This window comes from Amblyomma mixtum, chromosome 1 (assembly GCF_055824585.1).
Source record: "Amblyomma mixtum isolate Tamu chromosome 1, ASM5582458v1, whole genome shotgun sequence".
Lineage (NCBI taxonomy): Eukaryota > Metazoa > Arthropoda > Arachnida > Ixodida > Ixodidae > Amblyomma > Amblyomma mixtum.
The window spans coordinates 316,399,558-316,419,667 of NC_143012.1; the positions used below are offsets into that span (position 1 = coordinate 316,399,558).

The 20,110-nt window shown below is 49.1% G+C and overlaps 1 protein-coding gene across 3 annotated transcripts in view; it reads right to left on the bottom strand.

The window, feature by feature from the left end:
- Positions 1 to 20,110, bottom strand: part of nwk (FCH and double SH3 domains nervous wreck) — a 126,826-nt gene that overhangs the window by 37,741 nt on the left and 68,975 nt on the right. For all 3 annotated transcript variants that reach the window (XM_089567055.1, XM_089567057.1, XM_089567056.1), the window contains exons 14-16: positions 14,728 to 14,840; positions 6,426 to 6,578; positions 4,638 to 4,847 (exon numbers count right to left, since the gene is read on the bottom strand). In XM_089567055.1, coding sequence (XP_089423181.1) covers positions 4,638 to 4,847; positions 6,426 to 6,578; positions 14,728 to 14,840 — 476 coding nt within the window. The remainder of the gene's footprint in view (positions 1 to 4,637; positions 4,848 to 6,425; positions 6,579 to 14,727; positions 14,841 to 20,110) is intronic.

Sequence of the window (20,110 nt, forward strand, 5' to 3'; positions counted from 1 at the left end):
ATTAATATGGATACTTTGACATCAATTCTCTAATCCGTCTACGAGCTTGAAGACCTCTTAGCACTCGTATAGTTCGAGATTGTCCATTGCCCAAGTTTGGCGAGTCGATTCAGCCGAGCATGCAAGACAGCCAAGACGCCAGTCGCAACCTCCTTTTGCGAGCGGATGGCTTAGTTAACCGGACACTGAACAGAGCCGATGCAAGCTCTAGCTACATGCAAGACGTCGTGCTCTTACTATGAGTGCGTGGGGTAACCAAACTTGCACGAATGCACTCAGAAGAGCGCATACGCAGACGGCGCGGCCTCTTCGCAAGTGATCTGTCGAACGCATGCGAACGGGAAGGGTAGGTGCAGGCAGTTCATGAATCCTAACACTTCGCAAAAATAAATACACAAGTAAACAACCGAATTAACACTGCCGCTAAAAACCCGGCCCGGCGCCATCGCATGTTCATCCAAGACAAAAGAAAACGAACAAAAAAAAAACGCATTTCCCGCCACTCCGTCAGCGAAAGCATCGAGCGCTTTCCACCGAGTTCGTTTTCCGCTCCACGGAGCACGTGAGACCGGGGCATCGGATTGAAGCGAAGGGATGCGTGAAAATGCCCTTTTGAAGCCGTGAAAGAGATGGATTGCCCAATGATGAACTGCAAGCGCTAAATGCTGTCGACTTTTTTGGCGCTTTCGATGAAGAGCGCGATGTTTTCGCTTCAGCGCGTTAAACTGTTCGTCGCGCTTCTATAGCAGACTGAAATCTCATTTTCGAAAGTTTTTAGTCGCCTGAACTTTAAGCAGACCTAATTTACGCTGCCAATTGCAGTAGGATGTCGACCAAACCCTGATGTTCTTTACTTATATTTTCTATGTAGCTTTTCCATGACTCAACGCTCGTTTCAGCGCCTGTTCGTTGAATGTGTGCTAGTTAGTGCCTCTTTGTGAAGCAGCTTCGCAGCTTACTTTTACGATGGCATTGAACCTACGAAAATGGGTATTGTGCTTCAGAGCGCGACTAACCGAGTATCACCGCACTAAAGGCGAATAGGTAAAGCTCATGCTAGTATAAATTCTAACCGAGAGGTTAGCGTCTTCGTGCGCTTCTGACTGAGCATATTCAGCCTTAACTTGCAGCTCTTTCGGGAACCCTTTATGAAGGACACCGACTAACTTCTTTGATGAACTGTTAATTTCTCTTTTTATGAGACCGTTACTCACTCAGCAGTGACGTAGTACACTGTAAACATGAATACGCCTATTGGGAGTAAAAAAGAGAGTAAACTATACTTTAGCACACCCCCTTAAGGCAATGCGCTGGAGGACCACTTACTCCCTTTTTACTGCTTTCTGTTTACAGTGTAGGACTGCTTGGTTTGTCAACACTATATAGTGTCAATATGGCAGCCGCATGCAGAGCCACGTGCTGTGGTGGATGAGTGGATTTAGTGTTCTGGTGTTTATGAGGTTTTGGGCTCGATCCCGGACGCGGTGTCCTCAATTTAATGAAGACGAAATACAAAAAAAACTTGTGCGTTGGCATTGCTCTAAACGCTAAAGAAATTTAAGGCGGTGGAAATTTATCCGGAGATTTCTATTATACGTCATGCCTGACAGGAGGTGTCTCGGCTTTGGCACATGCACGCACAAAAACACACTAAAATGCCGTTTATATCATGAAGGAAGGAAAACTCAGGAGAGGCCCTCACTATCTGAGCTGCACGAGAGAAAGTATGCCGGAAGTTACGCGCTTTCGCAAGGACTACTGAGTCTTTGGCCGCCGGCGCAGCCAATCGTAACGCTTGGCGCAGTGGTGTCGTCTGCTGCATTCTCTGCTGCGCAAGTGCGCTGAGACGGTGGCCAAGTAAGGGGGCGCAGAGGGTAGCCGGCTTTAAGAAATGTGACTTAATCGCCTGTCCTTAGTTCTTTCCTTTCTTCATGCCTTTGTATAGTTGTGTGCAGCTGCAATGCGGATTTCATGGGTCTTTCGACAAAAGGCGAGCATATTTACTTCAGAGAAGAGCTAATAGAGGGCGCCGGGTGAAAGCGACACATATCTCAATATACTCGTGCATCAAACAAGCACAGAAAAAGAACCAGCAGCACACACACAAAAAAAGTGAGAACGTCGAAAGTGAAAGAATCGAACGGCTTACGAAACAAAAGTAGGGCCGCCAACAAGGGAACAAATTCGTGCCAGGCGAAGAGTCCCTCACGAGTATTTCCAGAGAGAAGAGTCCCTTCGAAGTACAAGTGTCCGTACACACCGTGACAAAAAAGCAAGACAAGGTGAAGAGGACAAGGAAGGCACGGCAGGCAGTCCTCCGGTTTCGAGTACCGGTGACACGGATATCACAGCGACGACGGCAGCGGCGAGCTCAGCAAAACGGAAGCGCGCTTCGAGTGGACTGCAGCAGAACAGAAGTGGAGGTAGGAGGGGGCGCAAGCAACCCCATCATCTTGGGCGAGTTGTGGCCGGATTCTGGGCGGATTTCGGCGTTCGTCCGGCGGGAACTGTGACGGATGGCCACCCCTCTCTCGCGCCGGACCCGGACGGTTGATCCATCACCTAGGCGAGCGGTGCGCTGAGAGCATGCTCTCGACAAGCCGCGACCGGGAGGCGCGGTGTCTAGTCCTGGTGAGAGCTGTTCCCAGAAATTCTTCGCACCTTCCGCCAGCGTACGCCGCCTATCCTTTCCCCTACCTGCTTGTTCTTTCGCTTTCTTATGATGATGCTCTTCATTCCAGGCGCCATACGTGGGTGAGAAGAGAGCGTTTCGGGACGAGAATTCTTGCGCCATCGGTGTCCAGTACAAGAGCGGAGAGATTATGACCAGTGCTCAGAGCAGAACTTGTGGGAGTGACACCAAGTGAACAGATGTATGAAATTCATGAATGGGGACGCAACAGCAGCACCTTCTTACTGTTGCCACTTTGTGCTTGCCGGTATGAGCGAATTTCTGGGAACGGTTGCACCAGGAAGGGGCGGAGGTTTAGACATGCGTGCGTTTGAGGTGCGCCCATGTTTTTCACTGTAGAAGGCAACAGGATATGCGCCGTGGTGTGATAATTCACTTAATTCCTTCATTTGGTTCTATAAAGCGTAATTAAGAAACGAAATCATTCACTGGTTCGTGTGCGCGATGGAGCTGGAATGAAATAAAACCGTTATACCGCTCCCATCCTGTCGCACGAGAAAAAAGACAGCGTGAAGAAAGGTTTACATCAAGAAACTCTGTATAAGTATTCTTTCTCGCGAAAAGGGCGCTTAGAATAGGTTTTGAGAGCTTAAGAATGCGGCGTGGCCACGTGGCTAGAGCAACATAGAGCATGATTCGGCGTACTAGTTCTGACGCGTCTGTAGAGAAATCTGAAGACTTACTTGCGTACGCATAGAGAAGCCCGATCACCGAATCGTGCTTCGTCAAATTCTGCTTCCCTTATACGCGCCCAGACATTGATACGCTGTAAGCACTCGTGACACACTGGCTATTTTGATGACAGACACTGCCATTTATTTGCGTTAATACCCTATGCAATGATAAACCAAATAACCCACTTAACGTTCTCCTGAGCACACACACGTTACTGAACCTCTAGTGCGTTTGTGCGGGTACAAGAAGCCAGATGCTGATGTTTTCTTTCAAAGGGCCGCATACTTGCAAATGCGTAAAATAATCCCGTGAGCCCCTTCTGTTACCGACACAAAGTCCCTGTACCGAGACTCCTGGCGATCTTGCCCATTGTAGACCGAATCAACGGAACGTTTGGTCTCTTTCGCACTTCTCGACCTCGCGAAGACATGTATGTAGCGATCGAAGATTCAAGTCTTGACGGCTGACTTCTGCCCACTATAAAATTGAAAAATGGGCAAGACTTATTAGACTGGTGCCAGGACATCGCTCTTAACTGCGGAATAAACTGTTCGCTTTGAGCCATGGAGCCAAGAGTTTCGTCCCTCCAAAACCAAATTGTCATTTCTAATCAATCCCCAAACTACAAAGCCAAATTGTCATTTATAATCAATCCCCAAACCAACCTCGTAAAAACTTGTAAGGATACAGTACAGGCATTGACGTTCCTTCTGTTCATAACAACATGGAAGATTTCAAACACCGTCTGTTTGCTTCCAACAAATGCACTTCAGGGTGTTAAGGTCAGATTCAATACAGGGCTTCCGAATGTAAACGAGTCCCTTCCTTTCTTGTTTCCTTTCAAGTAAAATGCGCCTCCGATGAATACTGTGTTCTGATTGGTCTATCATCCGTGATTTCCCTGTAAGATCCCTAAAGATTTTGGTTATCTTACTGTGGTGGAACCGCTTCTTCGGACCTACATGGTCACGCTGGTCAGGAAAACAACGCGGCGGAAATGATATGCAGTCTATTGCTGCGTCCCAAGAGCGCTGGCCGTGTCATCAAAGATTTTTATTTTGTCATTTCAGCTCAGTAAGCAACTGAAAGGTCTGCGGTAACTTCCAGTAGTGTCTTACATAGTTTGTTCTACGACCCGAAACCATAACTGAAATTTGTTCAGTCTGTTTCTGCAGAAGGCATTTCAGTAATTTAATCTGTCACGCGGTACGAATAAGTAGGGCTGGCTCAACGCGCAGCCAAGCCCGCGTAGTTCGTGCCAGGCTCCTACCTCGTAAGAGAAGAGCGCGAAGCACTTGATGGCCACCCGCAGCGCCCCCTCGCGCTCCTCGGCCGACCGCACGGGCGCCTCGGCCTCCTCCTCTGCCGTGGCCGGCGGTTCGTACGCGCCCTCCAGGTTGCTCACGTCGATGGCCGACGCCGACACCTCGGGCTCGTCGTCCCAGGCCACCATCGTCGGGTCCTGGTCGTAGGGGGCGCCCTGCGTCAAGCAGTGATCAGTGAGCCTGGTGAACACCGACCCCACCACCCCGTTGCAAAGGAAACACTCTTATGGTCTATCCATTAACCATCCCCGATCCGTGCGCCGCCCACGAAGGCAGTTACAGTGCGCTAGCATAATCACCGCTTCATCATCTGCTGGAAGAAACCTCAGCTCGTACGTACCCCTAGCTACACCTTGCCTAACTACATTACTAGCCAATTACGGCCAATCTGACGAGTAAACCATCATCTCCACTCCTTGAAACAGTTAAAGGCAAAGCGGCTACCCGCATGCGCTGGCACCGATGCGTACAGCTTAGGTCAACATGGACTGGGAAGTGTGACGCGCAGCCTGCGCCTTGTCCTGACCTTCACTTCGCGAAGCTTCACACATCAAAGTGACCCATGGCTTATAGCGATGAATGCAATTAAACGAGCATAGCTTCGCGCACTGCTCTTTAGCACTGTGAGTTCGTTCCAGCCTCAGTTTTTTTTTTTCAACGCATTTTATAGTCTAGCTTGAGAACTACTCAAAACAACTCTCAGCGCTTAACACTCTCCTCAGAAAATTTCAGTTTCAGAAAGAAGTGCATTACGCCATTTGTGCCTCTCTGACCTTCGAGAATGCTGGCGTCTTCCACAATTGTTGATGAGAGGAATCCGAGCCGACTGGCTGAGTGAGAACCATGTGAGATGTTCGCCTTGGATATGTACACTTGATCTCTGCTCCAACCCTTCTTCCTGTCTGATCACGCATATTTCTTACAACATCCCAAGTTCATCCATTCACAGTGGGAGCCAAACATGTCAAGTTGTAGTTGATTACAGCACCTTTGCTTTTGATATACACTGCGGTGCTCACCGCACCGGCGTTCACTGTCACCTCTTCGCAGATGACAGGATGCATCATTAGCTTTAAATGCAACATCCGACGCAAGGCACCTCGCTCTCACCTCCAAAAGAAATATTAGTGAAAAAAAAAATATGTATACATATTCTACACTAGCATGATAGAGTGCCGACTGCCGCCACTTGAATTATCATCATTTCGAGCAGAAATTGAACAGAAAATGACACATGGTCCATGCACTACTATGCCACGTGTAGCTGTGGTAGGTAACGGTAAGAAAGAACGCCTGCGCGGCAAAGCAACGCTTTTCAGAAACGGGTGCTTTTGCATTTTTTTTTCAATCCGGGTGACGTATTGGGGACCTCTGAAATACAGTTGTTATTTGTATGGTCAAAAACCATCGCTCTTTCCGTTTGTTGTGTACTAAGTAACACAATTATCTCTCGAAAGTGCACTGTGTCCCTGTACTTTTTTCCGCTCATGACTGCGTCGCTTGTTGGTGTTTGTTTGTTTTTTCGTTCATTCGTTTGTTTGTTTGTATGTATGTATGTATGTATGTTTGTTTGTTTGTTTGTTTGTTTGTTCGGCACGAAATTCCGGTTTGAGCAAGCAACCTCGCTTGAGCGCAACCACCACCAGTGGCCAGCCGGCCTCAGTGAATGCGTACGCTCCGCTTGATGCGGCTACCCTGCGTCAGGTGTGGCGCGTGGCGTGCCAGACGCATACCTGAGCCGCGGTGGCGGCGGCCTGCGCGACGACCTCGGCCTCCGTGGCGCCCGCGACAAACGACCCCGCCGGCGCTCCGGACGTGTCCGACGAGGAGCCGCCGTCGAAGTCGCTTTCGTAGTACGCCGCTTCGTTCGGCTCCTCGAAGTTGAGCTGCGTCAGGCATAAATAATGAGGCGCCATTAGACCGTTAGGACACGCTTCAGTCAAGGGCCCACGTCACGTCACGCACACAAGTAAGGAGAAGAGAAAGGGGGGGGGGGCAGGAAAGAAAGAAACAAAGAGAAAAGAACAAACACGGAGGAATATAAGCACACGCAAGGAACATCTGCTTCTATTATTATCTACAGGAGAGGATGCTGCACCGCTGGGCAGCACTGGTATCGAGAGGGCTAACAGGAACCACCACAGTATTCTGCTCAGTAAATAATTATGTGTGACAGTTGCCGCAGATATGCTTTCTCTGATATTCTCGGCTGTTCACTTTTACAAAGGGGTAAAAAGACCTCAGTTAGTGTCGTGTCCGGTCGCTGTGTTGAATGCAGCGAAAGACGCACACGGTACTTTTAGACTTCGTTTATTTAAAGCCGATGAGGGTGCGACCAGCGTCGACCGAGGCAGGAGCCGAACTGGCCGCCCGAAGAAAGGAGGGAGCGGACAAGCGTCCACGGGAGGGAGTGGCTTCCCAGAACAGGAGGAGGGTGCGGGGGCGCACCGTGGGGGGGCCTCTGGCGACAGCGTGCGACGAAGGGCAAGTAGTCGTTAGGAGGAGGATTGAGTGGTCGTTAGGAGGATTGAGTGGTCGTTAGGAGGAGGATGCGAACTGTCGTTAGGAGGGGAATGCGAGTGGTCGTTAGGAGGGGGCGCACACACACAAAAGCAACAAGGGGACACAACACTTCCTTCCCCCTTAGAAAGTTGCCTGGTATCGTGCAGGGGGTCGGCGCTCACGCGTGGAGGCGCGCTGGCTTTGTGCGCTCGGGGGAGAAACACTTGTAGGCTGGCTGTTGTTCGCTGTGTCTCCTAGGTCTGTCCTGGGCGAAGTCTCTTCTTCCGGGAAGAGGTGCCAGGCTATGTGGGAAAATGGTGCACGTGTTCTCTCCGCTGGCGGACAGCTCTCAGACGGCGTCGTAAATCTACGCAGCTGGTTGAGATGTCGGCGTGCTACTGTGCCATGTATGTTGACGAGCCAAGAGCGCAGGCCTATGCGTCTGACAATTGTAGCTTCCTCCCAGCGTGGCTTTTTCAGAAACTGTCGGGCGAGGACGCGCTGCCCCTCATTAAGCGTGCCGCAGCGCGGAATTGCTTTTTCTTCCCGGAACGTCTCTGCCTTTGGCTCGGGGAGGATGGCTGTGAGCTGGGTTCGCATTTCACGCTCGAACATCATTTTCGAGGGGGTCTCGCCTGTTGTGCTCTGAACCGTCGTGTGCTGCTTGAAGAGAAAGCGCGCAAGGCGGCGCTGCAGCGAGCCTGTCTGATCTCTTTCAAGGGCGCGTTTTAGCTCGGCTACGTAGCGCTCGGCTTGTCCGTTTGTCGCTGGGTGGTAGGGGGCCGATGTAACTGATGAGATCCCGTTGTCGCGATAAAACTTGAGGATCTCCGCAGACACAAACGGTGTTCCGTTGTCCGACACTACCTTGCGCGGCAGGCCGAACGTTGCAAATAGTGATCGGAGGTTGTCAATGACTGCTGCCGAAGTCGTCTGTCCCATTTGCCTTATCTCAAGCCACTTTGTGTAGGCATCTACGACCACAAGGAAAGTGCAGCCCTCAATTGGTCCTGCAAAATCAATGTGCAGTGTGTGCCATGGTGTGTCTGGCTTTTCCCATTCTGGGACAGGAGCTTTCGGCGGGGCGCTCCGGCTGCTCTGGCAAGGCTTGCATTCTCGCACCACTGTTTCGATGTCGTTGTCAATGCCAGGCCACCACATGTAGCTTCTGGCACACTTTTTCATTGCAACGATGCCCCGATGTCCGGCGTGGATGAGAGACATAGCTTGTGCGCGTAGTTCTCTCGGCATCACAACTCGGGACCCAAATATGATGCAGCCGCGATGGGTGCTCAACTCTGTAGCTCGCCTGCGGTAAGCGTCGAAGCTGTCCCCTTTGAGTTTATGCACGTTGCCTTGTTGAACAGCTGTGTAAACTAGCCGGAGAGCTGCGCACTTCTGCGTAGATGCTGCAACTGTGCCTGCTGTAAGCGGAGGTTTTGGCAGTGCTTCGAACATCAGAACGTCTCCTGGTGGAAATGGTTCGTCAACAGTTGCGTCTAGTGGCAGACGGCTTAGCGCATCGGCGTTTTGATCTTTGCTGCATATCATCACGCCTAGTGGAGAAAACCAGTTTCTCCCTAGAAGGCTTGATCCTGTGCCCTTCACAACAAGCAGAGGTAGCGTATGGGTCTGGCCGTTGTAGTTAACCTGCACGTTGGCAGAGCCCAATAGTGGCAGATTCTGTCCTGACCACGTTCGCAGGTGCGTGTCGTCTTGTTGCAGGGCGGGTGCGTCAGATGGCCATGAAGTTCGGAACGTGTCCTCACTGATCAGAGTACAGGCTGCGCCGGAGTCCACCTCGAACTTAATCAGCTGGTGATGTACGCTTACTTCTGTAAAAATCTTCGGTCGCGTGCCGAGATTCATGGTGTTCAGGTCGTACAACACAGATGGTGTTGCTGATGTTGTTCCATGGAGATCAGATAGCGGCGTATTCTCTGAGGCGTTGACGCTGTGATTAGGCTGGGAAGGTGACTTTATCTTGGCAAGTCTCCGTTTCGTAATGCATGCTCTTTCGATATGCCCTCGCTTGTGGCAAAAATTACACGTGGCTGACTGGAATCGACATCCCTGGGGGTTGTGTTGGTCGTCACACCGCCAGCAGCGTTGTGCCTTTTTGACCGATTTTACAACAACAGAAGGCTTGCGCACCTGGTTGCTTGTCTGGTGTACCGGCTCGGTGTTCCGGCGAATCCCTCTCTGCTGGTGACCGGCGCTCTCCGCTCGAACGGCGATGTCGTAAGCTTTGCTGAATGTGAGGTCCTTCTCAGCGAACAGGCGCTGCTGCAGTGACTCGTCACTCAGTCCGCACACAAATCTGTCGCGTAACATCACGTCCAAGGGAAGCATGGTGGTGTTAGCAGAAGAAGCTGCGTCTCCCTCCTGCCCGGTAGCTGTTGTCGACAGCGTTCCAAAATTGCAGTCGGCAGCGAGCTTCTTGAGCGCGGCTACGTAGGCGCTCACAGTTTCTCCTTCCAGTTGATCTCGTCGTTGGAAGCGAGCCCGGCTGTAGACCTCGGATGGCCTTGGGTCGTAGTGCTTTTGCAGCGCTTTTACGATGTCGTCGTAAGACACTGCCGCTGGTGTGCTTGGCTGAATAAGGGCGCAGACAGTATCGTAGGTCTGCTCCCCGCACAGCGTCAGCAGGTTGGCCCTCTTCAAGGCTGGGTCTGTGATGTTGTTAGCTTCAAAGTAGAACTGAAGGCGTCCAACCCACGATGACCACGATGAGCCGTTGAACTCTGGTATCTGATTGGGAAACCCTCGCGTAGCCATGGCTTGTCAATAGCGTTGCGTAGCGCGGGTCGAATCCACTTTCTCGTCGCCACTGTCGTGTCCGGTCGCTGTGTTGAATGCAGCGAAAGACGCACACGGTACTTTTAGACTTCGTTTATTTAAAGCCGATGAGGGTGCGACCAGCGTCGACCGAGGCAGGAGCCGAACTGGCCGCCCGAAGAAAGGAGGGAGCGGACAAGCATCCACGGGAGGGAGTGGCTTCCCAGAACAGGAGGAGGGTGCGGGGGCGCACCGTGGGGGGGCCTCTGGCGACAGCGTGCGACGAAGGGCAAGTAGTCGTTAGGAGGAGGATTGAGTGGTCGTTAGGAGGATTGAGTGGTCGTTAGGAGGAGGATGCGAACTGTCGTTAGGAGGGGAATGCGAGTGGTCGTTAGGAGGGGGCGCACACACACAAAAGCAACAAGGGGACACAACAGTTAGCCTATACGAGCCAGAGATGCGTGATACTTTAGTTTTATTACTTTTTCCCTTTTGCCCTGTCGGCAAATTGTCAGTCCTCCGTACACATACCACACGTAGTCTCTCTCGTTACTGCGCATACTGTCACGGTCATCTTGCAGTTTTGCATAACAGGTAGACAAGCTCTCTTTATTTTTTCCCCATTTTAGTATTCGAATTCTGCTTCTTTGTTTTAATTCAGCATATTCTGGTGGAAACAACCTTTGTCTCCATTTTATTCCTCAGCATCAAGCAGTACCCGAGAAAATAGCTACATGCAAGAACTGAAGCCTGCACAGGTGTCAACGGCGTCAGGTTGCAACTCCTTCAAAAACACTGTTCTACTACGACCGAGATTCCGTCTCTCGTCGCAACCACTTTGTTGTTTTCAACAGGTTCACGTAAGCATGAGCGCTAGGTAATGGGAGCTTCAGTAAAATTTTGTTGCAATAAGGGCTTTATTCCTTCATTTGTCAATACCAAACTTATACAGCAAATCTATTTCGGCTGTGTTCTCGTACAGTAGACGGGTACACATTTATGCATTCCACGACAGCCGGATTCCTGCAACTTAACCCGAACAATCCAAGACACTACGTTTGGGCATCCTTATGCAACAAGAGACACACGCTGCGGCTCGGACGTATTCACCTGTTTGGAGAAGAAAGGGTAAGCCGTTAAAACCATCACGTCTAGGCGAGAGCACATGTTGCCCGACAGCTCAGGTTCCGTCAGCGGGACAAGTAGCGAACGGAAGAAACACCGCACCTGGCGCGCTCCTTCTCATCCTTGACTATGTGCAGGGCGTAGGGAGCGGCCCACTCGCAGCTAGCCCGCAGCTGAAATCCTCGAGCAAAGCTATGCAGGAAGCAGGCGGGACGCAAAGGCGAAGCGACGGCGTAGCGCCTAATCTCACTGATGAAGCGGCCCGCCATAACTCGCCCGTTCACGCACGCGCGTGCGCTGCCCCGAGAGGAGGCGGAAACGTATTTCAGCATTAGGTCGCCTTCTTCCTCTTCTACTTCTTCACCGGCACAACCCCCCCCTCCCAGCTCACCTGTGCCCCCGTCCTCGCTTCTTTGCGCCTCGATAGGCTAATCCTCTTAGACGCAACGCGTCGCGGCTCAATCGAGAGGAAAGGCGCGCGTGGCGCTAAGAAACGGCGACATCAAAGCTCCTGCTCACCAGCGCAGCGTGCGAGGCGTCAGAAATCGACGAGGGGGGCAGCGCGTTTTGAACGGTTTGTTTTAAAAGAACGGTGACTCGACTTCCAGCGCAGCCGTGCCTTCTAAGCTCTAACGTATTTTTTTTAGAAAGTAATTGCCTTCTACGGTGAGTCTAATGCTGTTACCTGTAAGCTGATTAATGGCTTGCCGTGTTTTCACTGTGACGTTTGATTTTCGTGAATTTGAGCAAAGTTACGGAGAAGACACGATAAGAAGTTCGTTCTTAAGTCTATTTCGCGCGAAAGAAAGTGAATTTTTGTTACTTAAAATTGACCGACGCTACAATGCATAGGTTTACTATCATCAGAATGCCGGGAATAGTGGAAACCTGTGTGGACCTGTTTCGTTCGAGTCATTTTCGTCGCGACGGAGCCATTGGCGCAAATCCGGCCGGGACATGTTTATGAAAGGCGATCTTTCCGCCAAAATGTGACCATGCATTTTCTCGAAAGAAACCGCATGGCAATCACCATTAATTTTAGTTCGAACTCAAATTTAAAGGAAAATTCTTGCTCTTTCGCACTCGAAGCGCGGACCACCGCCTGTGGAGGGCATCCGCTCTGGCCATGTGATCAGCAGTCGGCCGCACGGGAAACAATTTCACCCAAAACATTAAAAGACTGAAAGAAAAGAAATCGAAATAAGTAATGAAGAAATTTGTTTATTGTCGCCTTATGAAACTTCTATTTATCGTATTCCCCCAGTAATTACTTAAAACTCTTGCCCAAACTTCTAATGAGTCGAGCTGTCGATCTCTTCCCTGTCGCATTTCCAACTGCCGAATTTTTGCTTAGCTCCTTTGACAAAACGTCTTCGCTACACAGGAAATGGTGGTGGAGTGTGAATTTTGTTCAGCTGATATTTTCGCGTTTCAGTGACCGAGTTGGTTTCTTTTGCAGCCACGTGAACAAGGAAAAGTGAGTAGGTGAATAATTCTTTTACTTTCAACTCGCTGCCAATAGGAACACGTCCATGTGAAAGTGATCGAATTGAACAATTTCTGCTGAAAGAGAACAGCCGGCCTTTCTGTGCTTCGAGAAGGCTGCTAAAGCGGATAGAGACACCAGAAACTTATCGCTACCGACCTATGCGAACTGTGGTCGCCGGTCATTCCGGCGTTCCGTCATCGGGACGACTTATTCAACGCAGAATACAGGCAGCTTTGCTGTCACTAGTTTTGTGAACTCATTAATTCTCGCACGTAGAGCAAAAAAGACAGAAAAAAAAGGAGAGAATTCCAGAAAATGGTGCGGGCCCTATGAAAAATTGTACTTCGGAGTACTTTCACATACATCGGACTCAATTCACTAAGGCTGCCACAAACCGCCGAGCATTGTCTATCCTCTTCGCAGTCTCTGTTTCCTTGCGCTATTCTGCATCTCTATCATGTACAGGACCGCTGAAGTCTACATATTAATACATAGCGTCGCTTTGTGATTGGTCGGATCATAGTGTCGTAGTTGCCACTGCGATTTACTAGTCCAAGTTTGTACCCTCGGCGATCACTAAACGCCAACTGCTCTCTGAACTCGAAGCGCGACTTGTACGCACCTGGAAGTATTTGCAAAATATTATAAAAGGAATTGTTTATGCCCAGCGACACCAATGGAGAAGATGTACACCAAATGATACAAATGAGAAGATGATACAAATGCTTTTTTTTCCGGATCAAAATTGAAAGAAATAGAAGAAGCAGCCAACACTTGGCTATGTAACTTATCGAACTGGCTTATTAGCAATAATTTGCAGTTAAACATCAAGAAAACAAAATATATCCTATTCAGAGCAAGAAACACACCTATTGACTACGAAATTAATCTCACCTTCCACACTGAAAGTTTGCAGCAAACAAAAACCATTAAATTCCTCGGTGTCCACTTTGAAGAGTTTCTGAGCTGGAATGAACATGTAAATCATTTGAAATTAAAAATGTCGAAAGTAGTTGGAGCATTATGGAGGGTGAAGAACCTGATTCCAACTAGGTACAGATTAAATACATATTATGCAATCATCCAATCCCACTTAACTTACTGTCTTTTGATTTGGGGGAAAACAACTAGAGGTAACTTGCAAACGTTAACAATCATGCAAAAGAAAGCCATTAGGGCTCTGGAAAGCTTAAATTATAATGAGAGCACAAGGCCTTTTTTCAAGAAATATGGGATTTTTTATCTTGAACAGCTCTATTTATACAAACTTGCACTCTACATATACACCCAAAGGAAACAAAATTCCCACAGCTTTGATAATACATATCTGATGAAAAATGACAGCTTTTGTTTCAGGAAAATAAATTACATATTACCACGTTTACGAACAAATTATGGATTACAAAGTATGAAATACCTTATTCCCAACGCTTTAAACGAGAACGCGGTGTTAGCTGAAGCTATCAATTATCCTTCTATTAATACATTGAAAAGATTTTTGCGCGAAATTTTCATTGTGTGGTTGTAGTTGGGTTCACGGTTTTTGTGAATTTCTATAATGTGTACTTTCTTTTCGAGTGACTGCTTTTGAGTGGAATGGACTGTATTTGATTTATGTTTATCATATTTATTTGTTGTACATTATTGATTATAAGTGTCTCTCCTGATGGATTCTGTATTTTTCTGATGGTTTCTGCGCAAGGTTTTGCTAAAACAGTTTTTATTTTGTTTAAATGTTGGCACGAGTGTTGTGCACAATTTCAAATATCATGCTAAATTGTTTTCGCTCAAAGTGCTTTGTTCGTTTTTCTTCGTTAGTTTATGATTTGTTTATTCGGAGTGCATCGCTACCAACTTTGTTGTGGGGTCAGGGGACCCAGCCAGGTACAGGTATTGTACCTTTTGTCCCCGGCCCTTAGTTTTCTGTACTGAGAACTAAAATGTTAATAAACTCAAACTCTAAACTCAAACTCAAGTCGAGTGTCCACTCTTTCCTTTTGCTTCTAAAATCTGAAATGCCTATAGTGGAGGTCCGGTATGTTTTTAACGACAAACCAAAACTACACCTGCATCCTGCGCTCCTTGCAGAGGATGGGTACAACCAGCTGTAAAATGCACAAAGAAAAGGAAGCTGCACGCACATCTGAGCGCGAACTCTTGCGGCTTCCCCGGGACGCCGTGCTGCCTTTGCGGCTCAGGTCGTCGATCTGGAGCGAGTCGATGTCCAGGGAGTTGAGGTACTCGTCCACGTTCACTGCAAAACCAACGAGCGCAGGTTTCATTCATCAATATACAGCCACATAGAGGTAGCACAAGCTGAAATCATGCATCCATTCACTCGCTTGGTCTTCCACTCATTAAACTGATCGGATATGTGATTGATTCGCTCATTCATCCTTCTAGTGATTCATCGAATCAATTTATAGCACTATAGACGCAGCACAAGCTGATTTCATTCATTCGCTCACGCCGTCATTCGTCATTGATTGATTGATTGATTGATTGATTCATTCATTCATTCATTCATTCATTCATTCATTCATTCATTCATTCATTCATTCATTCAATTATAGCTGCATGACGCAGCCACCCGACGTAACAGCTTTCTTTCCATAGAAGGAGAAAGGGTAGTGTTGTAACAGAACGAACTTGAGCGTATCAATGCTAATGGACCCTAAATTTGCAATTCAATCTTCCTTCCGAAAAGGAAGGCTCTGTTTCTAATCAACGCCGGGATAGTGAGCGACACTCATTAAATTTAAAACAGCCTTCTTGCGCCACCGGAACCGAGCACGCGAAAAGGCTATGCGGTGGAACCACTTCTATAGTGCCTAATATGATGCAGCAACCGTAATCCTGCAAAGCTTTGAGCGGCGCGAAGCAAACAGCCTTTTCATTAGCATTCCCTCATTTTTTTTTCGGCATTGTAAATCAATTCAGGAAACCAAAGTGGCCCAAGCGGTATTTTATTACTCCGCCACTTGTCTCCAAGCCAGCGCGTTGGGTATATAATCCAATCAGTGAAGGAAGGATCCACGAGATCGGAGCGGCAGTTTTAATAACAACCGCCGCTCGCTGGCATTACGTATACGCGTCGTTGCGAAGCCGAGCCTAGCCAAGCCGAGCCATCGGTTAATGCGGAAGGCCCACAGCGCTGTGCCGCCTTTGAAAAGCCAATTGCGGCACGTCGTTCCGGCGTGAACGCGTATGTGAACGCTCGCGGCGCCCGCTCGGTTTTGTACATATTTTGCACTCTTCTTTTTTTTTTCGTTGCAATCAGGCGCTGGGGCTGCTGTCGTGTCTGCGGGCGCTTTTAATTAAAACCGTCTGCTGCTGCCCGGCGAGGTTCGAGTTGCGCCGCGCTGTCCATTAATTAGGCCGCCCACGTGTTGTCAGCGGTCGCTGCCGGCTTTGAAATGGATGCCCGGCGCATTCAGCCTGCAGGCCTAAAGGCTATAGAGAAGGCCGCGCCTTTCTTGATCTTGCCGCCCGCCGTGTGGGTTTAGCAACACCATCCCCTCACGCCTGCTCTAGTCGTGCGAATCCTTCGGCGGGGTCGTTTGTGTTGACGCCGCGCCGAGCGCTGCTCGCCGTTTGGATGGAGAAGCGGCAACAGGTGCGGAGGCAGGTCGCGGCAAAAAGAAAAACAAATAAAGGAAGCAGGTACTCTCGACAGAGCATGTTTTCGGTCGTTGTTGGCTCCGTTGCGAAAGGCTAAACCATATAGTCTGTGTGCGTTGGGAAAGCGATCTTGATGGAGTAAGGTAGCCTGGCCTTTCCATCTCACACACCCCTCTGGAAAAGCCCGGAACAGCGCGTGAAAGTGTACGTCTATAGCTTTGAAATTAACGAAACGAAAACACAACGCGACAATCTGCTTCTCTGAATGAAGACTGGGTAGTCGGCCTTTAGACTAAGGGAGTTAGACGATCCTAATTGAAGGCCTCGGATGAATTGTCATGAAAACAAAGGCGCGCTTTAAGTTTATGCAGCCGTTTCAGGCTAACTGTACGAAGCAACCGCATCGAAATAAAAGTTTTATACCCCTAGAGGTGTAAAGGTTTTATTTCAGAGTGAACACCGTACGGAATAATATTTTTATTGCCGTAACAAAAAGGATGCGCAGCATGCGTGGCACTCGCCATGCATTTTTTTTAGTTTTTTAGGTTTTTTAGGTTTAGTTTTTTAGGTAGTTTCTATTTTTGCTTTAAATTCTTCACGTAAACGTTGTAGCCACTGAATAGGAGTCAATAAATCACGGAGAATAATTAGAAATTTATCAGCGGCATTATACGTGTTCCAACCGCACATGTTACGGTCCTTGTACTCATACCTGCTATTTCTTGTGCTTAGAACAACCGAAGAAGCGGTCAAACGCAAAAAAAAAAAAAAAGAGCGGAGGGGGGTGAAGGGCGGGTAGCAGAAATAGGACATAGAAGAATCTATATTTCCACGGATGAAAATTAACAGATGCTCAACAGGTCCCGGAAGGATCGCGAGTATCGCTTCCGGGAAACTGGTCGACGCTTATCGTCAACATGGAGCCTGCCGCACCATGCAGCCACGGAGATCCCAGGAGCATCGATGATCACGCGTGCGATGCTATTTATACGCTCTGCTCAATGGGCTTCGAAGCAGGTGCCGTCAATGAGGCACCGCTTGTCACGTATAGCTGGGCTGCTTCTGCTGCTGCTGCCGCTGGCGTTCTTGTTGATACTGCCGCCGAGGCTGTCCCGACGGACGGCGCGGCAGAGGTTGGGAGGGTGGCGACGTTGTTTTTTGGACGCGTTTCGGCGCACAAAAGGGCGTTGAACTCGCGCGTAGTGCGTTGAACTTGCGCCGAGCACACGCCACACACGCTCCTTGCCGTCAAAGGGTGAGCTACAAAGGCACGGAGCTTTCGAGGATATGAAACACGCAGAATGAGAGAGAGAGAGAGAGAGAGACCGGGCAAGGCAGTTGAGGGGGGAGGGGGGATGTCCTGGCCAAACGCGATGTCAGTCGCGCGCCAGCTAATCGATCGACCGGGCGTCGCGTGCTGTGACGCGACCCCCGGGCGGCCACCGTCATCGGAGCAGCTTCAGGGGCCCGACATGAGCCGCAATTTGCCATTAATATCGGCGCCTAATTTCTGGTTGCAGACTGCTTGACGATGACGGAGCCTGAGCCGCGTTCAGTGGCGCAACTATGCGTGGTATGTGAGCGACAAGATTGCTAAGGATTTGCGTATCACTGCTAAGACCGCAACAAATTGAATTGATCTTGCCTTTTTGGAACGGCGCCCCTTCCGTCTTTCTTTTCTCTTTTGCGAGGGCCATGTAAGACCTAATAGGTGTCGCGAAGACTTCGGACAAGAAAGATGAGGTGGCTTGCTACGGGCTAGTCTGGTCGTGCAAGGGCATACATATGTTTGCGGACGGGTCGCTAGGTGTCGTGAAGGAATGCTGAAGGTGACTGAATGGCTCCTTCCCGATGTTTCACGTCCAGTCTTGGGCAGCTCAAGCCGCGATCTCGGGGTTAGTTGTATGCACCATGGCGGCAGCATGGACAAACATGCACCGTTTGCAGAGGTTGCGGAAAGGCAGGCGTCAAAGTTGAGTATAGACATAAACACATTTGTTCTTGAAGGAAAAACTTGTAGCGGAGTTGCACAGGTACACATTGAAGTATGTCGTGATTCAGGATGTTTATACCTACTTCACATTTGCGTGCAATATACTTCCCTCTAAAGGTGGCCGTGGTAGATGGCGGACAGCCCCCTACACTGCCCAAAGTCGTTTCCTGGCTGCCCTATAGAGCCTTTCTGCTATTTCAGGATGTCTTTGTTGTCACTTCTGGCACTACCAATAAAGCCCATGCGCGTAAAAAGAGATCTCATACCATGAATGTAACTTCAGCGAGCTGGCTGGCTGGTTGAAGCCTCGGATAATATACCAAAACTTACATCGACCTTTAGCAAGTGTCATTAGAAACCCATTAAAGAAAATTCATTTTTTGAAGGCTAACGTTTCTGCAACGAAATGCCGCAGACGGTTTGAAAGTAGCTTGTCTGAGAAACATGGTTCCGACTCATATGTTCCCCTGTGTTAGACACCGCTATACACGTACTTAAACATCAATCAGTGGCATCAGTGTACACTGTTTGATCCATGCCTAAACAACTGGGGCTAACATCGTTCTCGCTTAAAACTGTTGATCAATACGGCTTTGCCTAACCATTTGCTAGCGTCCTGGTTACCTTTGTTGTTAGAGCGGCTGCCTCAATCAGACGGTGGTCGTGAGTTTGATTCCCGGACAAAGGCAAATGTCCCTTCAGCTCTCGAGCTTCTGAGACAGCTAAATAGCTCTCGTTCATAGCCATACGACCGCGCTCAGGTTCATAATAACAAGTAATTATTCCCTTGGTAGTTAACTAAGAGTAAGTCCTGCCTTCATTACCACAGTCGTATTTTTTGCATGCACCGAAAATGCCAATAGCTTCCGTATTCCGGTTTAGCTGTTTGCGAGTGCGTTTTTATGGAGCGAAGGAAGAAAGCAAGGGAAATTGCTCCTAAGCAGAGTGCTCGGGGACTTTCTCTTCCTGTTTCTCTCGTGTGCCCTCCCTGTAGAAGCGACCACCATTAAGTGCGTGTGACCAACCTTCGGCGCCTCTCCAGCACGTCTCTGAGACTGTCCCGTTGTTTGCAGAATGCGAAAAAGAAATGCGTTTCCTAGGTCGCGAAAGAATAGATCAGCCGCGTAGGCAGAGCTTCAAATTGCAGGTTGTTGGTAAAACTCGCCTCCCGCTGCAGGCCTGGAATGGCAACATGGTGCGGCATGCCTAACGGCACCGCCGGTTATTTAAAGAAGAAAATCACAAAAGAACAAGTAAAAAGAAACGTGAGAGTGCTGCCCGCGAGGTGTTTGAACAGCGCACGTCAGCGTCTCGACGCTGCAGCGCCTTTTTGTTTTGTTTCTTTCTCCTACAAGTGTTAGGCTTAGTTCTCGCGTTCTTCTTGGAGGTCACGTCCGTGGAGCACAATGAACGGGGGCTGTCCGGGTCACCGCGATTGCTCTCATTTCGCTGCACAGATAACGACCGTGTAGAAGGCATCTTGCTTCACATTCTGTTCGTTGGTTTAGGTGGCGTTGTACAGGAACTCATAATTACCGTCCCCGCACAAGCATTGGCATTTGACCTCGAGTCCTCTGAAGCACCCAAGCGTCGTATCTGTAGTTAATCTTCGAATAGTGCGCCGAGGGAAAGACAAAAACGTTACAAACAAGGCTGCTTCGAAGAACACTTAAATTGCAGCTTTCACGGCGTATTTACTTTGCGAAGTGGGTTGCTGGACGATAGACAATGAAATAGCTTGCTGCCACGCACGAATCAGAAGTCAGAAATGCTTTGGAATAGAGCTAACTAAAACAGATTACAACCTACTCTGAGTGAGTGAGTGAGTGAGTGAGTGAGTGAGTGAGTGAGTGAGTGAGTGAGTGAGTGAGTGAGTGAGTGAGTGAGTGAGTGAGTGAGTGAGTGAGTGA